General features: G+C 35.6%; 1 protein-coding gene across 5 annotated transcripts in view; it reads right to left on the bottom strand.

Moving 5' to 3' along the window:
• SMC5 (structural maintenance of chromosomes 5) overlaps window positions 1–25,043 on the bottom strand; it is a 112,640-nt gene that overhangs the window by 67,538 nt on the left and 20,059 nt on the right. For all 5 annotated transcript variants that reach the window (XM_004276409.3, XM_033440195.2, XM_049710926.1 and 2 more), the window contains 5 exons: window positions 5,507–5,669; window positions 4,359–4,493; window positions 2,661–2,801; window positions 873–1,034; window positions 1–72 (listed from right to left, as the gene is read on the bottom strand). In XM_004276409.3, coding sequence (XP_004276457.1) covers window positions 1–72; window positions 873–1,034; window positions 2,661–2,801; window positions 4,359–4,493; window positions 5,507–5,669 — 673 coding nt within the window. The remainder of the gene's footprint in view (window positions 73–872; window positions 1,035–2,660; window positions 2,802–4,358; window positions 4,494–5,506; window positions 5,670–25,043) is intronic.

The following is a 25,043-nucleotide window of genomic DNA, read 5'->3' as shown; positions in this document are numbered from 1 at the left end:
ATGTTTATCTTTCCTTTCTATAACATCTTGCTTTTGTTTGCATTTTTGAGATGTCTCCTTAATATCTGTTGCCTGTAAGATTGAACCAGAAGAGGGGAAGTTAGTTAAAAATTCAAGCAAGGCAATTATGTGACCCCACTCATCCAAATATTAAGTTGCTATGTAAGTTTACCCACAATGATTTTCTATGGTTTCTTTCCAACTAAATTCATAATTATCACCCAAAATACCAACAATTATTTGAAAATCTATGAAAGGTTATTCCTATAGATATTAAAAATAGCTGCAGCAATATGTATACATATGTTTCTGTATCTCTTCACATTTATTTTCTCATGTTATTTTATCCTAGAAACAATTACATAGAATTGCAGGGTCCATTCTCAAAACAATATCTGATGCCAAAATCTCACCTAAAGGTTAAAAGCCATGATCACAAAAAATTTCAATTTACATTTTCAAAATATCAAGAATATTCCATAGGCCATTATATTATTTATTCCAAGAAACATCAGGATTTTTATATTACATTCCTCCAAAAGGGTATATAGTTACAAAGCATGTATAATAAATTCACAAAAGGAGTTAAACGTTTCTAGGAATACTACTCTGAATCCTCCTGTTATTAAAACAATAACATTTCATTTTTCTCTTTTTATGTCTTGGAATTTCTATAGAGTAGCAAGCTCCTATAAAGTAGCAAGTGATGATTAGGACCTTGAAAGATCTGTGGTAGTAGAATTCCTAGTAAAAGAACTTAAGGAACTAAAGTTAACAAGTAAATCTACAAAGCATTTTAAAAGATCTGCAAAATATTTTTTGTATTTGCTAAAATAAAATACAGGAAATCCAAAATTGAGCCAGAAAAGTACCTTCTCTTTGATTCGAGCCTCCAAATTGTGACGCTGCCTTTCAATTTCTTCAATGCGTTGTGTTATAGGAATCTGCCCTTCTTTAAGTTTCCTGACCTCTTCCTTCGCTCGGTCCCGAGCTAGTTTTACTTCTTCATAGTCCTGACGAACATTTTCATATTCCTTGTAATGAATTCAAGAAAGAGAAGTTAATGCACTCCTAGCTTAAAGTAACACAAATACAAAAATCAAGGTACAGGCAGAAACCAAATCTATGAAAAAGATGGTTTTGAATCCCTTTAGCAGGTCTATTAATAAAAAATTTGCCCTCTGAAACAACTTCAGAAATAGTAAATACCAACATAATGATTAACTCAGTGATACTCACTGAGCACTTATCTCTATCACTAGGCCAGACTCTCTGTCTTCCATCCCTTCCTGTTATTGAAATTTACATCCTAATGGCTTCTAACAGTAGGACCTCCTCTAGTCTCTCAATAAAGAAGGCATTCAAAAACATATAAAGAACCAAAAGAAACTCAGTTATGAAAAATAAAAATGAAAAAAACAAAAAGTAAAATGGCTCAAGAGAAAAGCAAAATGTAGCATGCAGGTGAAAATGATGCTTGTCACATCACAGGAATTAATAAATATTTGCTAAAAAAAATTAAGGGGAGTGCTAAGAGAGCATATAGTAAGAATGAATGGGATGAAGAAAGGTAAGAAAAGAATACAAATAAAATTAGAGTAAACCAAAAAAAGGAAAAAATGAAAAAAGATTGAAATCAATCTTGAAAGAAAAGGGAGAAATCAAAAGACTTCAAAAGACAAACATAAAGCAGGTGCAAGAATAATAATGGACATAGGATAAACCTAATCAAAGTGAGCTGAAGGAAGAAAAAAGTTTAAGAAAATGGAATTATGGGAAAGGATAGGGTGAAGCAGGGGTGGTGGGGTTAGGGTGGGTGGGAGAAGTTCACAAATAAAGCCACATATTTCTCCAATCTAATAATTATTTCCATCCTAGCCTTAAAAACATTATTAGGGCTTCCCTGGTGGCGCCGTGGTTGAGAGTCCGCCTGCCGATGCAGGGGACACGGGTTCGTGCCCCTGTCCGGGAGGATCCCACATGCCACGGAGCGGCTGGGCCCGTGAGCCATGGCCGCTGAGCCTGAGCATCCAGAGCCTGTGCTCCGCAACGGGAGAGGCCACAGCGGTGAGAGGCCCGCATACCGCAAAAAAAAAAAAAAAAAAAAAAACCAAAAAAAACATTATTAAACTTTCTTATTTTGTTTCACCCACTGAAAAGTAATGTATTGAGGGAAATGAATCTTTGGCCCAAACTGTGGTTTTAAACAGTATACATTACAGAGTGACTAAAAACAGTAGTTTCAGTAAGCTTATGAAGCATAATGAGTAGAAGATTACAATTAATATCCTTCAGCTTTGTCTGTAGTTGAAGCTGATATTAGTAGCACACTCAAAGTAAATTCTCAGTGACCTGAGGACACTCAAAGATTTAATTTTTACATATGTAAACATTTTAGCTGATTAACATTTTATAAAACAAAACTATCCGTTGACTCAAATCTGGAAAAATTAAGGACACAGACTTAATCAACATGCAATAACAACATAGCACACAGTTATATAATAACACAAAGAAAGAGAAAAATGTTACTATGTATGACATACAAAGCAAAAATGAACAAAAGCACCTAATTTGAATACACAGCAATTAGTGCCTTCTTTATAACTTTTCTGCTAATTAAAGAATCACTATTTTCACCTTTAATAACTCACACTTACCACCCATGGCCTTTTTGCTTCAAGCATCTCAATCAAATCTAAATGTCGCTTACGTTCATAGAACCTCTCCACATCTTGTTTATATCTTTCATTCCTCTGAATCATCTTCTCTAGATATTCAGTTTTCTCTTTGCATGAGGTCTAAAATAAATATTTATTTAACAATTAGTTTAACTGAAGAAAGACAAAAGGTCAAAGCTTTTAATAATGAAAAATGTACCGTGCTAACAAAATTTCACAATAAATGATTCCATAGGAGTTCTTAACTGTGTGCAACTAATGTGCACACCTGAATTCTGGTCTAGGTTCTACTATTTATTAATTATGGGACTGTGAGGAAGCCCTGCCACATCTCTAAGCCTGGATTCTTCTTGCCTAAAGAGAAGAGAGGTATCTGCCCCATTCACCTCAACGGTAGAAGCAACTCAACCTACTACAGGTGAAAGCTCAACAAAAGCTGTAACATGACATACAAATGAAGAGTGGTATTATTATGATTACTATGTTATAAATACCAATGACTGAAGGACTTAGAAATGAGATAAAGGAAAGCTAAAATTCAGCCTTTATATTGTGATTTAACAAATGCCAAAAATGTACTCAGAGCTTAGTAAAATACGTTTGTTTTCTTTCAGAGTTTGGTAGGTAGTTTCAGTGAGTGTTTCAGAGGGGAGTATTAAGATTGTTTGATGTGGCAAAAAGTAAAAGGACCGACAGAGTATATAAAGTAGGATAAAATAATTACAACTCCTTTGGCCATTCGCTCTGAATAAGTATAACAATAAAAATAGTATTAAATTATAATAAAGCTCATTATCAAGTACAGACAGTTACAGTTTAAGAGAAAGCATTTGTTTACAAGATTTCTCATTACAAAAATTTACTGAATTTATTTTAGCTGCTGAGATATGGAAAATGATTCATTAAATAAAGCACCTTTTCGAATGATATGCTAAAAAGAACATTTTAATTTATTTATTAAAGGTGAAAATAAAAATCAAACAGTGCAACTAAATGTACAGTTCTTTTACAAAGTCCATCCTCACACAACTGAAAACAATATTAGAACTGGCTCAACAGAGACTATATTAAAAGCTACATATCTGCTGTATTTCCCAAAGCCTTACAGAGTGCCTGGCATATAGTAGGTGTTTAGTAAATACTGAATGAATAAAAGAATAACACTGAAACTTCCTGAGAGAAAAAAAATACTTTATAATACTATTATCGGTTCTTTAGAACAGGGGTCCCCAACCCCCAGTCTGTAGACCGGTACTGGTCCGTGTCCTGTTAAGAACCAGGCCGCACAGCAGGAGGCAGGCGAGTGAAGCTTCATCTGCTGCTCCCCATCGCTCGCGTTACTGCCTGAACCATCTCCCACCCCTCCCCCCGTCCGTAGAAAAACTGCCTTCCATGAAACCAGTCCCTGGTGCCGAAAAGGTTGGGGACTGCTGCTTTAGAAATTCAATTAATAACATATATTTGATGAAATGATAGTCAAAATTTTCAAACTTTATATAAAATCCATTCCCACTTTTTGTCACCTAACTTAATTAATGTTAGCAACAAAATCCTAGGTGAAAAAAAATCACAAATATATGAATGCACTCAATGAATCAAAACTACTATTTACTTTCCCACATTTTGAGACACAGAAATCAATGAGAGACATAAAATGAGTTGTCTATTTATAAATACCTCTAGTTGTTTTTCTTTCTCCCTGAAGTTTTTGAGTTCACAGTGGTATTTGTGCATTTCTGGAGGACCAATTGACTTCTCAGTAGCTTCAAGGAGTTCAATTTTACTGAGTTTAGCAAATTCTCCAACTTTATCCTAGAGCAAAAAACTTAAATATCAGTTAATATTATCATTTATAAATATCTTCAAAACATTTTTCATTCAATGATATTTGTCAAGAAGAAGCTCATTTAAAAGAAAAAATCCCCTTTATTTTGAGATGTGAATCTTAATATAAACCCTGTCCTTCATATATCATTCTTTAAAATAATAAACTTTGGGTATAAACTGTCATCTTTTTGAGAACCTAAAAAAAATTTCAATGTCAACATTTCCAGGTTTTAAGTTTTATACACATTTAACAAATAGTTTGGAAAGAAAAGAAAAAATACTCCCCTGGACTGAAATGATTATCTACTACACATAATTTGGAATGAAATACTAGAAGTTAAAAAAAAAACACACAGAGCAATTTAAAACATCTACTTCTGCAGATAGTCTTATAACAACTGATAAATACTTTAAAATTTTAACTTTTCTTTCACTTGGACATAGTAATCAAATCATCAGTTTCTGAAGAAAAAAATGAACTATAATTCGGTCACTAGACTGCATTCAAAGGCAAATTTAAAAGATCTGATTTTAACATATAACATGCAATATCAGGATGTTTTATTTTTACTAAACAAACTTAAAATATGAAAGGTTTTTAGAAGGCACACCTATAGATTTAAAAGTCTTAGTATATAAAATATTTTATATAAACACATTGATTAAGAAGTTGTTTATTAACAAAATTTTATGAGTCTATGAATGGGAGCACACAGCTGTTCAAGCTACTCTCTGTACTTAAAAATAATACCTTTATTTCCTTTACAATACTTTAACAGGCTCATTAATTGAATATTTACAAATTACTACAAATTAGTAAGATTATACTGTAAGAGATGAGATGCTACCTTTTACAAAGAACTGTAAGTATTAAGACCACTATGCTCATTTTAAATAGTAACCATTACAATACTCTTAAAAAATATTTACATTCTTATATGACATAAAGAGGAAACATACACAAAATTTCCCCACATTTACATTTAATTCTCTCATACCTGAGGTAGAAACTGGCAAAGATTGCCCACTTGAATATTTAAGGCTGCAACCTGCTCTTCTACTACTTTCTGAGTTGTAGATTTTTTGTTGATGAACCAAAAGGACTGATTTTTTGCCACATCAATCTCACGAGTGATTACAAGATTTCCAGAAGTCCTGAACCTAGTTAAAAAATAAATTAAAAATATTTATACTCAAAATACATAATTTTAGAAATAAAATTTCTAAAATTCTCTTGCATCAAAGGTTGCCACATAGGATTATTATTATAATTTTTACTCCTTTTGACATTTTGGCCCCTCCAAAGAAGAAAAGCCTGACATTAGTGATAATACGTAACTGACCACCTGTAGGTTATTACTCTTTCAACATTTGAAATTATTTAAACTGTTAAAATAAAATTAAAACAAATGCCAATACTAATTCCCAAACACTGCCAGAGGAGTTATTTATCCTTTAATCATTATGCTACACTCCAATCACGTGTTGACTACAATTTTAAATGGGTTGGTATATAAAAGCATACAACAGTTAAACCTCGAAACTCTCTCTACTTGGAAAATGTATGAATGAAAACTAACTCTTACATATGCATTTCCAGACATCAAAACCAGCCTGCCCATACAGGTGGCCCATGGTTTCCTCATCTTACACTCTACCACTCTAAATTCAGAGGAGACTGTACCACATGACTATAAGGAACATTAAAAAATAGAAAATCTGAAAGAAGGGTATTTACTTATTTCTTGATTTAAAAGTACTACTGCTTCACATCTCCTATCTACTCATCCATCTTCTTCACTGGCAATCAGCAGCATGGAAGAAGACCTGGGACCACCAGAGAGACAAGGTGCCATTGTTTGGGTGTGTGTGAGGAGAGGGGTGGGACCACCATAGAAGCTCCTTTCTCTGCGTTTTCAGGCGGCAGGGCACCACCTACAAGAGCTCCAGGGATGGGTGCGAGCCACCACTGCCATCTAGGACTCCAGAGATGGGCGTGGACTGCTGCCGCTACCAAGGGTCCCATGAGTGGATGCTGGTTGTTTCCCCCACCTCCTGGAAACATGCGCAGGCAGTGCACCTGCATAGCCCCTATCAAGGGATAACAGCCAGCACACGCTGAGGAAAGAAACGGCAAGCATCCAAACCAAAAGCAACCCTCACACCAAAAACATATTAAACCCACACAAGCTACACAGGGACACTTCTGCCTATTAATAGCCCTCCAAGACTACAGTATATAATTGTGTATTTACACAGAGTAAGAGGGATATAAGGGAACCATTCCCAGTGAAAAGACCAAGAGAATTCCCCTGAAGGAACAATGAAACAGACCTCTTCAGTCTAACAGACACCAAGTTCAAAAAGAAGGTAACAAAAATACTGAAGGAATTAAGAAAGGCTATCAACAGAAATGCAAATTACTGTAAAAAGGAAGTAGAAACTATAAGGAAGAGACAAGAAAAATTAGAAAATTCATTTGCCGAGACAAAAGCTGAGCTAAAGGCAATGAAGAGCAGAATGAATAATGCAGAAGAAAGAGTAAGCGATCTGGAAGACAGAATAATGGAAATTACCCGATCAAAACAGCAGACAGAAAGCCAAATGAAAAAAAAAAAAAAGAAAGCAATATAAGAGACCTATGGGATAATACAAAGCATGCCAATCTATGGATAACAAGGATTCCAGAAGGAGAAGAAAGAGAAAAGGGGATTGAAAATGTATTTGAAGAAACTATGGCTGAAAACTTACCAAACCTAAAGAAGGAAACAGATATCCAGATACAGGAAAAAGAAGGTCCCAAAAAAGATGAACCCAAACAGACCTACATCAAGAAATATTATAATAAAAATGGCAGAACAGCACCGCTTAAAGGAGTTCCAGAGACGGGTGTGAGCCGCGGTTAAAAGCACGGACCCCAGAGACAGGCATGAGGCACTAAGGTCGCTGCTGCGGCCACCAAGAAGCCTGTGTGTGAGCATAGGTCACTCTCCACACCTCCCTTCCAGGAGCCTATGCAGCCTGCCACTGCCAGGGTCCTGGGATCCAGGGACAACTTCCCCGGGAGAACGCACAGCGCGTCTCAGGCTGGTGCAACGTCCGGCTGGCCTCTGCCGTCGCAGGCCTGTCCCGCACTCCGTGCCCCTCCCTCCCCCTGGCCTGAGTGAGCCACAGCCCCTGAATCAGCGGCTCCTTTAACCCCGTCCTGTCTAAGCAAAGAACAGACGCCCTCCAGCAACCTACACACAGAGGCGGGGCCAAATCCAAAGCTGAGCCCTGGGAGCTGTGCGAACAAAGAAGAGAAAGGGAAATCTCTCCAGCAGCCTCAGAAGCAGCAGATTAAAGCTCCACAATCAACTTGATGCACCTTGCATCTGTGGAATACCTGAATAGACAACGAATCATCTCAAATTGAGGAGGTGGACTTTGAGAGCAAGATTTATGACGTTTCCCCCTTTTCGTCTTTTTGTGAGTGTGTATGTGTATGCTTCTGTGTGAGATTTTGTTGGTATAGTTTTGCTTCCACCATTTGTCCTAGGGTTCTATCCATCCGTTTTTTGTTGTTGTTTTTTTTGTTTAAAAAAAATTTTTTTTCTTAATAATTATTTTTTATTTTAATAACTTTATTTTATTTTACTTTATCCTCCTTCCTTCCTTCCTACCTTCCTTCCCTCCCTCCCTCCCCCCCCTTTAGACAAAAATCATCCCAAATTGAGGAGGTGGAATTTGAGAGCAAGATTTATGATTTTTTCCCCTTTTCCTCTTTTTGTGAGTGTGTATGTGTATGTTTCTGTGTAAGATTTTGTCTGTATAGCTTTGCTTTCACCATTTGTGCTAGGGTTCTATCGGTCTATTTTTTTCTTAAAAAAATTTTTTTTCTTAATAATTATTTTAATAACTTTATTTTATCTTACTTTTTCTTTCTCTCTCTCTCTCTTTTACTAATTCTTTCTTTCTACTTTTTCTCCCTTTTATTCTGAGCCGTGTGGATGAAAGGCTCTTGGTGCTGCAGCCAAGAGTCAGTGCTGTGCCTCTGAGGTGGGAGAGCCGACTTCAGGACACTGGTCCACAAGAGACCTTCCAGCTCCACATAATATCAAACGGTGAAAATCTCCCAGAGATATCCATCTCAACACCAGCACCCAGCTTCACTCAACGACCAGCAAGATAAAGTGCTGGACACCCTATGCCAAACAACTAGCAAAACAGGAACACAACCCCACCCATTAGCAGAGAGGCTGCCTAAAATCATAATAAGGCCACAGACACCCCAAAACACACCACCAGACGTGACCTGCCCACCAGAAAGACAAGATCCAGCCTCATCCACCACAACACAGGCACTAGTCACCTCCACCAGGAAGCCTACACAACCCACTGAACCAACCTTAGCCACTAGGGACAGACACCAAAAACAACGGGAACTACGAACCTGCAGCCTGCAAAAAGGAGACACCAAACACAGTAAGATAGGCAAAATGAGAAGACAGAAAAACACACAGCAGATGAAGGAGTAAGATAAAAACCCACCAGACCTAACAAATGAAGAGGAAATGGGCAGTCTACCTGAAAAAGAATTCAGAATAATGATAGTAAAGATGATACAAAATCTTGGAAATACAATGGAGAAAAGGCAAGAAACGTTTAACAAGGACCTAGAAGAACTAAAGATGAAACAAGTAATGATGAACAACACAATAAATGAAATTAAAAATACTCTACATGGGATCAACAGCAGAATAACTCAGGCAGAAGAACGAATAAGTGACCTGGAAAATAAAATAGTGGAAATAACTACTGCAGAGCAGAATAAAGAAAAAAGAATGAAAAGAACTGAGGACAGTCTCAGAGACCTCTGGACAACATTAAACGCACCAACATTCAAATTATAGGGGTTCCAAAAGAAGGAGAGAAAAAGAAAGGGACTGAGAAAATATTTGAAGAGATTATAGTTGAAAACTTCCCTAATATGGGAAAGGAATTAGTTAATCAAGTCCAGGAAGCACAGAGAGTCCCATACAGGATAAATCCAAGGAGAAATACGCCAAGACACATATTAGTCAAACTGTCAAAAATTAAATACAAAGAAAACATATTAAAAGCAGCAAGGGAAAAACAACAAATAACACACAAGGGAATCCCCATAAGGTTAACAGCTGATCTTTCAGCAGAAACTCTGCAAGCCAGAAGGGAGTGGCAGGACATATTTAAAGTGATGAAGGAGAAAAACCTGCAACCAAGATTACTCTGCCCAGCAAGGATCTCATTCGGATTTGATGAAGAAATTAAAACCTTTACAGACAAGCAAAAGCTGAGAGAGTTCAGCACCACCAAACCAGCTTTACAACAAATGCTAAAGGAACTTCTCTAGGCAAGAAACACAAGAGAAGGATAAGACCTACAATAACAAACACAAAACAATTAAGAAAATGGGAATAGGAACATACATATCGATAATTACCTTAAATGTAAATGGACTAAATGCTCCCACCAAAAGACACAGATTGACTGAATGGATACAAAAACAAGACCCTTATATATGCTGTCTACAAGAGACCCACTTCAGACCTAGAGACACATACAGACTGAAAGTAAGGGGATGGAAAAAGATATTCCATGCAAATGGAAACCAAACGAAAGGTGGAGTAGCAATTCTCGTATCAGACAAAACAGATGTTAAAATAAAGACTATTAGAAGAGACAAAAAGGACACTACATAATGATCAAGGGATCGATCCAAGAAGAAGATATAATAATTGTAAATATTTATGAACCAAATAGGAGCACCTCAATATATAAGACAAATACTAACAGCCATAAAAGGGGAAATTGACAGTAACACGTTCATAGTAGGGGACTTTAACAACCCACTTTCACCAATGGACAGATCATCCAAAATGAAAATAAATAAGGAAACCCAAGCTTTAAATGATACATTAAACAAGATGGACTTAATTGATATTTATAGGACATTCCATCCAAAAACAACAGAATACACATTTTTCTCAAGTGCTCATGGAACATTCTCCAGGATAGATCATATCTTGAGTCACAAATCAAGCCTTGGTAACTTTAAGAAAATTGAAATTGTATCAAGTATCTTTTCCGACCACAATGCTATGAGACTAGATATCAATTACAGGAAAAGATCTGTAAAAAAAAAAAAACCACAAGTCACAAATCAAGCCTTGGTAACTTTAAGAAAATTGAAATTGTATCAAGTATCTTTTCCGACCACAATGCTATGAGACTAGATATCAATTACAGGAAAAGATCTGTAAAAAAAAAAAACAATACACTACTTAATAACGCAGTGATCACTGAAGAAATCAAAGAGGAAATCAAAAAATACCTAGAAACAAATGACAATGGAGACACAACGACCCAAAACCTATGGGATGCAGCAAAAGCAGTTCTAAGAGGGAAGTTTATAGCAATACAATCCTACCTTAAGAAACAGGAAGCATCTCGAATAAACAACCTAACCTTGCACCTAAAGCAATCAGACAAAGAAGAACAAAAAAAAACCCAAAGTTAGCAGAAGGAAAGAAATCATAAAAATCAGATCAGAAAGAAATGAAAAAAAATGAAGGAAACGATAGCAAAGATCAATAAAACTAAAACTGGTTCTTTGAGAAGATAAATGAAATTGATAAACCATTAGCCAGACTCATCAAGAAAAAAAGGGAGAAGACTCAAATCAATACAATTAGAAATGAAAAAGGAGAAGTAACAACTGACACTGCAGAAATACAAAGGATCATGAGAGATTACTACAAGCAACTCTATGCCAATAAAATGGACAACCTGGAAGAAATGGACAAATTCTTAGAAATGCACAACCTTCTGAGACCGAACCAGGAATAGAAAATATGAACAGACCAATCACAAGCACTGAAATTGAAACTGTGATTAAAAATCTGCCAACAAACAAAAGCCCTGGACTAGATGGCTTCACAGGCGAATTCTATCAAACATTTAGAGAAGAGCTAACACCTATCCTTCTCAAACTCTTCCAAAATATAGCAGAGGGAGGAACACTCCCAAACTCATTCTACGAGGCTACCTTCAACTTGATACCAAAACCAGAAAGGGATGTCACAAAGAAAGAAAATTACAGGCCAATATCACTGATGAACACAGATGCAAAAATCCTCAACAAAATACTAGCAAACAGAATCCAATAGCACATTAAAAGGATCATACACCATGATCAAGTGGGATTTATTCCAGGAATGCAAGGATTCTTCAATATATGCAAAAAATCAATGTGATAAACCATGTTAACAAATTGAAGGAGAAAAACCATATGATCATCTCAATAGATGGAGAGAAAGCTTTCGACAAAATTCAACACCCATTTATGATAAAAACGCTGCAGAATGCAGGCATAGAGGGAAATTTCCTCAACATAATAAAGGCCATATATGACAAACCCACAGCCAACATCGTCCTCAATGGTGAAAAACTGAGACCATTTCCACTAAGATCAGGAACAGGACAAGGTTGCCCACTCTCACCACTCTTATTCAACATAGTTTTGGAAGTTTTAGCCACAGCAATCAGAGAAGAAAAAGAAATAAAAGGAATCCAAACCAGAAAAGAAGAAGTAAAGCTGTCACTGTTTGCAGATGACATGATCCTATACATAGAGAATCCTAAAGATGCTATCAGAAAACTACTAGAGCTAATCAATGAATTTGGTAAAGTAGCAGGATACAAAATTAATGCACAGAAATCTCTGGCATTCCTATACACTAATGATGAAAAATCTGAAAGTGAAATCAAGAAAACACTCCCATTTACCACTGCAACAAAAAGAATAAAACATCTAGGAATAAACCTACCTGAGACAAAAGACCTGTATGCAGAAAATTATAAGACACTGATGAAAGAAATTAAAGATGATACAAATAGATGGAGAGATATACCATGTTCTTGGATTGGAAGAATCAACATTGTGAAAATGACTCTACTATCCAAAGCAATCTACAGATTCAATGCAATCCCCATCAAACTACCACTGGCATTTTTCACAGCACAAGAGCTAAAAATTTCACAATTTATATGGAAACACAAAAGACCCCTAATAGCCAAAGCAATGTTGAGAACGAAAAACAGAGCTGGAGGAATCAGACTCCCTGACTTCAGACTATACTACAAAGCTACAGTAATCAAGACAGTATGGTACTGGCACAAAAACAGAACAGGATAGAAAGCCCAGAGATAAACCCATGCACATGTGGTTACCTTATCTTTGATAAAGGAGGCAGGAATGTACAGTGGAGAAAGGACAGCCTCTTCAATAAGTGGTGCTGGGAAAACTGGACAGGTACATGTAAAAGTATGAGATTAGATCACTCCCTAACACCATACACAAAAGTAAGCTCAAAATGGATTAAAGACCTAAATGTAAGGCCAGACACTATCAAACTCTTAGAGGAAAACACAGGAAGAACACTCTATGACATAAATCACAGCAAGATCCTTTTTGACCCACCTCCTAGAGAAATGGAAATAAAAACAAAAATAAACAAATGGGACCTAATGAAACTTCAAAGGTTTTGCACAGCAAAGGAAACCATACACAAGACCAAAAGACAACCCTCAGAATGGGAGAAAATATTTGCAAATGAAGCAATTGACAAAGGATTAATCTCCAAAATTTATAAGCAACTCATGCAGCTCAATAACAAAAAAACAACCCAATCCAAAAATGGGCAGAAGACCTAAATAAACATTTCTCCAAAGAAGATATACAGACTGCCAACAAACACATAAAAGAATGCTCAACATCATTAATCATTAGAGAAATGCAAATCAAAACTACAATGAGATATCATCTCACACCAGTCAGAATGGCCATATTCAAAAAATCTAGAAACAATAAATGCTGGAGAGGGTGTGGAGAAAAGGGAACACTCTTGCACTGCTGGTGGGAATGTGAATTGGTTCAGCCACTATGGAGAACAGTATGGAGGTTCCTTAAAAAACTACAAATAGAACTACCATATGACCCAGCAATCCCACTACTGGGCATATACCCTGAGAAAACCATAATTCAAAAAGAGTCATGTACCAAAATGTTCATTGCAGCTCTATTTACAATAGCCCAGAGATGGAAACAACCTAAGTGTCCATCTTCGGATGAATGGATAAAGAAGATGTGGCACATATATACAATGGAATATTACTCAGCTGTAAAAAGAAATGAAATTGAGCTATTTGTAATGAGGTGGATGGACCTGGAGTCTGTCATACAGAGTGAAGTAAGTCAGAAAGAGAAAGACAAATACCGTATGCTAACACATATATATATGGAATTTAAGGAAAAAAAATGTCATGAAGAACCTAGGGGTAAGACAGGAATAAAGACACAGACCTACTAGAGAACGGACTTGAGAATATGGGGAGGAGGAAGGGTGAGCTGTGACAAAGCGAGAGAGAGGCATGGACATATATACACTACCAAACGTAAGGTAGATTGCTAGTGGGAAGCAGCTGCATAGCACAGGGAGATCAGCTCGGTGCTTTGTGACCGCCTGGAGCAGTGGGATAGGGAGGGCGGGAGGGAGGGAGACACAAGAGGGAAGAGATATGGGAACATATGTATATGTATAACTGATTCACTTTGTTATAAAGCAGAAAGTAGCACACCATTTTAAAGCAATTACACTGCAATAAAGATGTTAAAAAAAAAGATGAGGTGGCACATATATACAATGGAATATTACTCAGCCATAAAAGGAAACGAAATTGACCTATTTGTAATGAGGTGGATAGACCTAGAGTCTGTCATACAGAGTGAAGTAAGTCAGAAAGAGAAAGACAAATACTGTATGCTAACTCATATATATGGAATTCAAGAAAAAAAAATGTCAGGAAGAACCTAGGGGTAAGACAGGAATAAAGACACAGACCTACTAGAGAATGGACTTGAGGATATGGGGAGGGGGAAGGGTAAGCTGTGACAAAGCGAGAGAGGGGCATGGACATATATACACTACCAAATGTAAGGTAGATAGCTAGTGGGAAGCAGCTGCATAGCACAGGGAGATCAGCTCGACGCTTTGTGACCACCTGGAGGGGTGAGATAGAGAGGGTGGGAGGGAGGGAGACACAAGAGGGAAGAGATATGGGAACATATGTATATGTATAACTGATTCACTTTGTTATAAAGCAGAAACTAACACACTATTGTAAAGCAATTATACTCTAATAAAAAAAAATAAAAATGGCAGAAGTTAAAAATAAAGAGAAGATTCTAAAGGCAGCAAGAGAAAAACAAAGAGTTAAATTCAAGGGAACCCCCATAAGACTATCAGCTGATTTCTCCACAGAAACACTGCAGGCCAGAAGGGAGTGGCAAAGTATATTCAAAGTCTTAAAAGGGAAAATTGTGCAACCTAGAATACTCTACCTAGCAAGATTATCGTTTAGAATAGGAGGAGAGATAAAGAATTTCTCAGACAAGCAAAAACTAAAAGAATACAGCAATACTAAACCTATCCTAAAAGAAATATTGAAAGGTCTTCTCTAAACAGAAAAAAGCAAGAAGATATAGGAATGAGGAAATCACAATTGGAAAGTAAACTACTTAAATAAGCCAGTATACAGATCAAAAAGAAAAAAAATAAAAAACCTATTTGTAAAAGCGACGATAAAGACAAGGAACAGCAAAAGAATAAACATGAAGATGTAAAAAAAGGATATCAAAATCATAAAAGTTGGGGAAGAAGAGTTAAGAAAATGTAGATTCTTTTTTTTTTTTAGACTGTGTTTAAGGCTGTATGACTATCAGTCTAAAGCAAGCAGATATAAGAAGGGGTTAACATACTTGAAAAACAGGGCAACAATAAATCAAAAACATACAATAGATTCACAAAAACCAAAAAGAAGAGGACACAAGCATAAAATAAAAGAAAGTAATCAAGTCACAAAAAGAAAAACAAAAAAGGAAAGGAACAAAGAAGAAACATACAATTAACTGGAAAACAAGGTTTAAAATGGCAATAAATGTATAGGTATCAATAATTACCTTAAATGTCAATGGACTAAATGCTCCAACAAAAGACAGAGTGGCCGACTGGATGAAAAAACAAGAGCCTACAATATGCTGCCTACGAGAGATCCACCTTAGGACAAAGGACACACACAGACTGAAAGCAAGGGGATGGAAAAAGATATTTCATGCAAACGGAAATGACAAGAATGCGGGAGTCACAATACGTGTATTAGACAAAATAGATTTTAAAACAGAGGCCACAAAGAAAGATAAAGAAGGATACTATATAATGATAAAAAGGTCAATACAAGAAGAGGACTTTACACTCATCAACATATATGCACCTAATATAGGAGAATACAAATACATAAAACATACTAGCAGACATAAAGGCAGAAATTGATGGGAATACAATAATAGGAGACTTTAACACCCCACTCACGTCAACAAACAAATCTTCTAGACAGAAAATCAATAAGGTAGCAGAGATCCTGAATGATACAATAGAACAGTTAGACTTAATTGGTATTTTCAGAACATTACATCCAAAAAAAACCCAGAAAACACATTCTTTTCAAGTGTACGTGGAATATTCTCTAGGACTGACCACATACTAGGGCACAAAACTAACCTCAACAAATTTAAGAGTACAGAAATTATTTCAAGGATCTTCTCCAACCACAATGGCATGAAACAAGAAATCAACCACAGGAAAAGAAATGAGAAAAAAATAATTACACGGAGACTAAACAACATGCTACTAAAAAATCAATGGGTCAACGAGGAAATCAAAAAGGAAATTAAAAATACCTGGAGACAAATGGCAATGAAAACACAACCATACAAAATCTATGAGATGCAGCAAAAGCAGTTCTTAGAGGGAAATTGACAGCAATACAGGCCTTCCTCAAAAAATAAGAAAAACCTCAAATAAACAACTTAACCTACCACCTAAAAGAATTAGAAAAAGAAAAATAAACAAAACCTAAAGTCAGCAGAAGGAAGGAAATAATAAAGAACAGAGAGGAAATAAATAAAATAGACATTAAAAACACAACAGAAAAAAATTAGTAAAGCCAAGAGCTGGTTCTTTGAAAGGGTAAACAAAATTGACATGCCTCTGGCCAGGCTCACCAAGAAGAAAAAAGAGAGAATCCAAATAAATAAAATAAGAAATGAAAAAGGAGAAATCTCAACCAATACTGCAGAAATACAAAAAACCATAAAAGAATACTATGAATAATTATATGCCAACAAAGTTGACAACCTGTAAGAAATGGACAACTTTCTAGAAACACAGAGCCCACCAAAACTGAATCAAGAAGAAAGATAATTTGAACAGATCAATCACTATAGGTGAAATAGAATCTGTAATTAAAAAATAAAACAAAGCAAAAAAACTCCCTACAAATAAAAGTCCAGGACTAGATGGCTTCACGGGCGAATTCTACCAAACATACGAAGATCATACTTATACTGATCCTTCTAAAACTCTTTCAAAAGACTGAAGAGGAGGGAACACTCTCAAAAACATTCTATGAAGCCACCATCACCCTGATACCAAAACCAGACAAAGACATCACCAAAAAAGAAAATTATAACATCTTTGATTAGTATAGATGCAAAAGTTCTCAACAAAATATTAGCAAACCAAATCCAACAATACATAAAAAAGATTATACAACATGACCAAGTGGGATTCATCTCAAGTTCACAAGGATGACTCAATATATGCAAATCAATCAATGTTAATACACATTAACTAAAGTCAAAAACCACATCATCATCTCAATAGATACAGAAAAAGGATTTGACGAAATTCAACATTTATTCATGATGAAAACTCTTACCAAAGTGGGTATAGAGGGCACATATCTCAACATAATAAAAGTCATTTATGACAAACCCACAGCCAATATAATACTCAGTGGTGAAAAGCGGAAAGCCTTCTCGCTAAAACTTGGAACAAGACAAGGATCACCACTCTCAACTCTTCTATTCAACATAGTATTGCAAGTCCTAGCCACAGCACTCAGAAAAGAAAAATAGAAAGTATCCAAATTGGAAGGGAAGAGGTAAAATATTTACTATATGTAGATGACATGATAGTATACATAGAAAACCCTAGGGCACCACACAAAAGCCACTAGTGATAAATGAATTCAGCAAAGTAGCAGAATACAAGATTAACATTCAGAAATCAGTTGCATTTCTTTACATTAACAATGAAATATTAGAAAGGGAATGTAAAAAAACAATCCCTTTAAAAATTGCACCAAGGGCTTCCCTGGTGGCGGAGTGGTTGAGTCCGCCTGCCAATGCAGGGGACATGGGTTTGTGCCCCGGTCCGGGAAGATCCCACATGCCGTGGAGCGGCTAGGCCCGTGAGCCATGGCCGCTGGGCCTGCGCATCCAAGCTCCGCAACGGGAGAGGCCACAACAGTGAGAGGCCCGTGTACTGCAAAAAAAAAAAAAAAAAAAAAAAATTGCACCAAAAAAACCCCTAGGAATAAACCTGACCAAGGAGGTGAAAGACTTATATGCTGAGAACTATAAAACATTAATAAAGGAAATCAAAGAGGATTCAAAGAAATGAAAAGATATCCCATGCTCTTGGACAGGAAGAATTAATACTGTTAAAACGGCCATACTATCCAAAGCAATCTACAGATTTAATGTGATCCCTAGCAAGTCACCCATGACATTTTTCACATAACTAGAACAAATAATACAAAAATTTATACGAAACCATAGAAGACCCAGAATTGCTAAGGGAGTCCTGAGGAAAAAAAAAAAAAGCAGGAGGTATAACCCTCCCAGACTTCAGACAATACTACAAAGCTACAATAATCAAAACAGTGTGGGGTACTGGTACAAAAACAGACATATGGATCAATGGAATAAAATAGAGCCCAGAAATCAACCCACACACCTACGGTCAATCTTTGACAAAGGAGGCAAGAATATAAAATGGAAAAAGACAATCTCTTCAGCAAGTGGTACTGGGAAAGTTGGACAGTTGCATGTATATCAATGAAGTTAGAACACACCCTCACACTATGCACAAAAACAAACTCAAAATAGCTTAAAGACTTAAACGTAAGACATGACACCATAAAACTACTAGAAGAGAGCAAAGGCAAAACATTCTCTGACATAAATCGTATAAGTGTTTTCTTAGGTTAATCTCCCAAGGGAATAAAAATAAAAACAAAAATAAACAAATGGGACCTAATCAAACCTACAAGCTTTTGCACAACGAAGGAAACCATAAACAAAATGAAAAGACAACCCACAGAATGAGAAAATATTTGCAAACAATGTGACTGACAAAGGCTTAACTTCCAAAATATACAAACAACTCATACAGCTCAATAACAAAAAGACAAACAACCCAATTGAAAAATGGACAGGAGACCTAAATAGATATTTCTCCAAAGAAGACATACAGATGACCAGTAGGCACATGAAAAGATATTCAACATCAGCAATTATTAGAGTAAATGAAAACCAAAACCACAACAAGGTACCACCTCATGCCGATCACAATGGCCACCAGTAAAAAGTCTACAAATAAATGCTGGAGAGGGTGTGAAGAAAAGGGAACCCTCCTTCACTGTTGGTGGGAATGTAATTTGGTACAGCCACTAAGGAAAACAGTATGGAGGTTCCTCAGAAAACTAAAAATAGAATTACCATATGATCCAGCAGTCCCACTGCTGGGCATATATCTGGAGAAAACTATAATTCAAAAAGATATTTGCACCCCAATGTTCAGAGCACTACCATTCACAATAGCTAAGACATGGAAACAACCTAAATGTCCATCAACAGATGAATGGATAAAGATGTGGTATATATACACACACACACACACACACAATGGAATACTACTCAGCCATAAAAAGAACAGAATAATGTCATTTGCAGCAACATGGATGTAACCAGAAATCATCACACTAAGTAAGTCAGAAAGAGAAAGACAAATACCATATGATATCACTTATATGTGGAATCTAAAATATGGCACAAATGAACCTATCTACAAAATAGAAACAGGCTCACAGTCATAGAGAACAGACCTGTGGTTGCCAAGGGGGAGAAGAGGTGGGAGAAGGATAGGCTGGGAATTTGGGGATGGAACTATATCCAATCTCCTGGGATAATCCATAATGGAAAAGAATATAAAAAGGAAGGTATATATGTGTATAACTGAGTCACTTTGCTGTACAGCAGAAATTAGCACAACACTGTAAATCAACTATACTTTAATTAAAAAAAAAAAAAAAGGAGAAAAGAAACCATCCCCAAAAGGCTATACTGTCACTGTGAGGGTAAACTAGAATTACACCATTACCTCCACCACCACCCTCAGCCACAGCAAGGCCAACTTGCCTGTATCAAACTATGACTCGAACTGTGAAATGAAGAAAAATTTTACCCTGAGAGTTACTAACCCCAAGTCACTCTCAAACAGATTTGTATCTTGAAGTTACATGACAGACGTAAGGAGGTTCAAAAACCCTCAAACTGAGAATTCTGTATATTGAGATACTGGTTTAATAGTATCCAATGATCTTTAACAGAAGTTAACAAAAATTCTCTCTGCAGGAATCTACCTTTATCATCAAAGAGTTTAACACAGATAAAGTTCCAAGAGAAAGGAGAAGCTCGCTGGAAACACACATGGAAGAACACAAAGCTTCAATAGTAAGAACTAGCAGAAATCGAAAGTAAAATCGTATTGGAATCAAAGGACTCAAGTATAAGTACGTTTATTATATTTTAAGAAATAAAAGATTGAAAATATAAATAAACAATAGATCTGAAAAAGAACCAAAGAGAAATGGATCTAGAATGCAACATAGACATAAAAAGATGAAAAATATGAAAGATCTTAAGAGACTTGGATGACTGAGAAAGCCTAACATCTGTCTTGTAAGAGTTCTGGAAGGAAGGGAGGCTAAGAATGGGTCAGTGGCAGTATTTGGAGAAATAACAGATAAGAATTTTCCAAACTACAGATTTAAGAATAAATCACAGTATTAATAAAAAATAAATCCACACATAAATATATGATGTGAAACTATAAAACACCAAAAACAATTACCATCAAAGAAACTAAGATTAGATTCACAACAGAAGACAATGGAATACTTTGCATGTGCTGAGAAAATATCTATCAGTGTAGAATTTTATATAAAGCAAGTACATCTTTCAAGATTTAGAGCAAAATATTTACAGACAAAAACCGAGTGTTAGAAGAGCTTCATTAAAGGAAACTTTAAAGAATGTCCTCTGGCAGAAAGTGATCCCAGAGGGAAGAAAACAAATGCAAGAAAGAATGAAAAGCAAGGCAAACAGAAAATATGTGGCGTAATTCTAAACAAACATTACAGTTTAAATTAATAATAGTTATTATATCTTGAAGAGTTTAAGAAACAAGACAGAATTAAAGTAGCATATAAATTCAGAGAAAAAGTTATAAAAAGCACTCTAAGATATTTATTCAGTAGGAAGATGAAAATTTAAGTCTAGACTCTATTAAAGTATTTGTTAAAAATTCTAATAACCATTAAAACAAGAGAAGAATGCATAATTTCCAAAACAATAAAAAAGGAAAAATTAACCAAACAAAAAAATCCAAATGAAGGCAAGAGAGGAAACAAATACTGAAAAGTGGGCCAAATTAAAGGCACAGAATAAGGCAGTAAAAATAAGTCCAAACGTATAAGTAATTACAGTAAATGAACGGTATGTATTATTTAAAAGACTATATGAAAAACACCACCCCACTATCCTTGTTTAAATAAGATAAAAAAGATATTAAAAACTTGAAATGAATGAAAGAAAGATAACCAGGAAAATATTTAGAGAAAGCTGCTAACTACATTCATTAATAGCAAGTTAAACAGATTCTAGAGCAAAAAGTCTCGAAAGATGAAGAAATCAGCACATAACAATAAAGAATTCAATAATGTCCTGAAAATATATAAGGCAAAAATTGACAGAACAAGGGTAATTGACAAATCTACATAAAGGAATAGTGTAATACACTTTTCTCAGTAATTAAGGAATTGATCTGACAACTGCAATCAGCTAAAATACAGAAGATTTAGCAATATAACTAATAAGCTTGAACTAATGGACAAATACTGAACATTGCACATACAACAGCAGAATTCTCATTCTTTCAACCAAACAAGTAACAATTACAAAAGCTCAGTACAAGTAAGTCTCAACAAATTTCAAAGGAATGGGAACATAAAGACCCTCTCTCTCTCTCTCTCTCTCTCTCTCTCTCTTTCTTTTACCACACTACTGTCAAGGTGGAAATCAATACTAAAATGTAACAGGAAAATCACTACATTAGAATCTGAAACAACTTTTAATTTATGAACTCAAAAAGAAAATGAAGAAAACATTCACAACTGAAAAGTACGAAAATACAATATACCAAAATTTGGGAGATGGAACTAAAGCAATACTGAGAGGGAAATTTTTAACCTTAACTATTTATATCAGGGAAAAAACAAAAGACTGAAAACTAGTACAATAAATATCCATCTCAAGAAATTAGAATAAAAGAAACCAAAAGTTTAAAGAAGAATTAGTAAAGGTAAGAGTAAAAATTAATGAAATAGAAAGCAATGATGTTAAGACAGAAATAACAATGCAAAAAGTTAATTCACTAAAAAAGACTAATAAAACTAACAAATCAATTTTTTCCAAATCATGAAAAAAACATGAATGAAAGAGGGGAATACAACTACAGAAGACACTTAGATAATATATATTATATATGAGACAACATAATACAAATATAATAAAGTTACATAAGAAGCTATTATTTAGCCCAATAAAATTAAAAGCTAAGATGAAAAATTTTTTTAGAAAAGTATAAACTACCATGATGATTCAAGAAATAGAAAAACTAAATAATCCACTATCATTAATTAAATAGTTAAAAAATTAAAAAACAAAAAAACTCGAGGCCCAGATGATTTTATCAGTAAGTTTAACCAAACATTCAAACAACAAATATTTCACAAACAAAATACAGATGTAAAAATCCTAAATAAAACATTAGAAAAGCAAATCTAGCAATGCAAAAATTATGACTATACTGAATTTATTCCAAAAATGCAAAACTGGGTGAATATCAGGAAATTAACTGAATTTAACAATTAAAATAATATGATCAATTCAATAGATGCTGATAAAATTCATTAGCTAGCCATAATTAAAAGAACACCAAATCAGGAACAAAAAGTAAATGGTATCAAGGAACCAAATAAATGGTATCTTCCAAAGTCCTACAACAAATACCTCATTTCACTGAAGCCACACTACCATTTTTCTGTTCCTCAGAAACAACAAATTTAATTCTGCCCTAGATGCTGAGCACAAACTCCTCCATCTGCCTGGAACACTCTACTCCCAGTTCTTATAGTTCTTATTTAGTTCTCAACTCATGAATATTCTCAACAGGCCTTTCCTGAACATTCAACAGAAATAAATAAAAGCACCACCTCCCCTAAACCTTGCCAAGGCCTACAATGAGCTAAATCTAATCTAAGTTCTTTGTCTTCATTTTACTCGACCTATCGGCAACACTGGACACATATCAATCCCTCCTCCTCAAGCCATTCGAGCCATTCAAAGTACTGCTTTCCAGGTACTATATTCTTCGGACTCACTAGCATTCTTCCCAGTTTCCTTTCCCTATATTCAGCCTCTAAATGCTGCAGTACAACAGGGTCTAGCTCTTAGACTTCTTTGCTTTGTATCTTCTCCCTTGGAGATTTCAATCACCCTACTGCCAACTCCCCAAACGTATTATCTTTGGCCCAGACTTCTCACCAAACGATAGGTTAAAAATCCAATTGCCCATTCAACATTTCTACCTGAATGGCTATATAGGCATCTCAAACTTTACTCTGTATTTTACTGACCCTGAGAAGCATCTGTTTTTGTTATTGTTCTTTTCCATCTTAACATTTCTGAAACTGGGTTGCACATTTCAAACTGTGTCATAGTTCAGTTGGAAGCTGCATTTTACAAATGGTGCCATCTTAATTTGATGAAATATAATTTACTCCAAAATGACCTTCTGATCTTACTCTAAAACATCCTGACGCACGTTTCATTACCTCAGCTAACAGAAACTCCACTCTTAAGCATGCCAGATTATCTATGTATGTACATGTCCTCTTCGATGCCTCTCTTTCACACCCTATATTCAATTTGTGAGCAAATCCCAAACTATTTTAATTTTCTCTTAGGGTTATTATTATTCATCACTACATTGGTATCCTTGCTTTTGCCTCTGTTTCCTATTTTTCACACAGCAACTTTAATGGTCTGGTTAAAATTTAAGTTAGATTATGTCACCTCTCTGCTCAAATCCTGGTGGCTTCCCATCTTATTCAAAATAAATGCAAATTCCTTACAGGTCTACAAGGCCTTATGAGCTGGCTCCCTCCCTGATATTTTCAGAACTTACCTTTTCCTGTTCAATGCAATCCAGTGACTCTAGGTACCACTTCAGAGTCTTAGCATTAACAGATTCTTCTGCCTGAAATGCTGTTTCTCCAAATATCTCCATGCTCATCCCCTTATTCTCTTCAAGTCTTTGTTCAAATAATACTTTCTCAGGGAGAACTTTCCTGATCACCTTATTCAATACTGTAATTTCCACTCTGGCATTCCCTATATTCTCTTCCTGCCTCTATTTTTCTACACAGTGCTTATCACCATCTAACATATTTTATTACCTATTTGTTTATGTCTCCTCTTCGCCTCTAACCATAAATTCCATGATGGCAGAATGCTGTATCCCCCAATGAACTAATAAATATTTGAAAAATGATTGCATAAATGCATGTCAGAGACTATTCTATCCACTGTTGCCTTCAATGGATATGTGGTCAGTTAATGCAGCCGTTCAACAGCAATGACAATTCCAACAACTAAAAATGAGTCATTTTGTGTCTGGTACTCTCAAAGCCACATGGACCCTAATGGAACAAGAGAGCACAACATAACCATGTTGAGTATGGGGAAAGGGAAATCTCCCCTTGTGCCAGACTTGGTAACAGAACTCTGGTTAATAGTCACTGGTTAGATTATTAGAGCAAGCAGCTACTGCACACCAAGTAGTTAACCTATTTAGATAACTAAGAAGACAACTGGGCTTTGGTGATTCAGGGTAGAAAGTCAGGAGTGCTTAAGACCTGCAGCCATCCATAATGGACTTTTGAAACTTAAATATTAATACTTCCTCTGTATTTTATAAATATACCTGGCTTAGTATATTTTTTCAGTTTCAATATCTAAGAAACCATTGTGATCAATCAATGGTACCAAGGCTAACCCAGGAGTATCTTTGGCAACAGGCATACCTCGGAGACATTGCGAGTTTGGTTCCAGACCACCACTAAAGTGTGTCACACGAATTTTTCGGTTTCCCAGTACTTATAAAAGTTGTTTACACTATACTGTAGTCTACTAAGTGTGCAACAGCATTA

This window comes from Orcinus orca, chromosome 6 (assembly GCF_937001465.1).
Source record: "Orcinus orca chromosome 6, mOrcOrc1.1, whole genome shotgun sequence".
NCBI classification, from domain to species: domain Eukaryota; kingdom Metazoa; phylum Chordata; class Mammalia; order Artiodactyla; family Delphinidae; genus Orcinus; species Orcinus orca.
The sequence above is the reverse complement of the archived record's forward strand: the minus strand, read 5'-3'. Positions and strand labels throughout refer to the sequence as shown.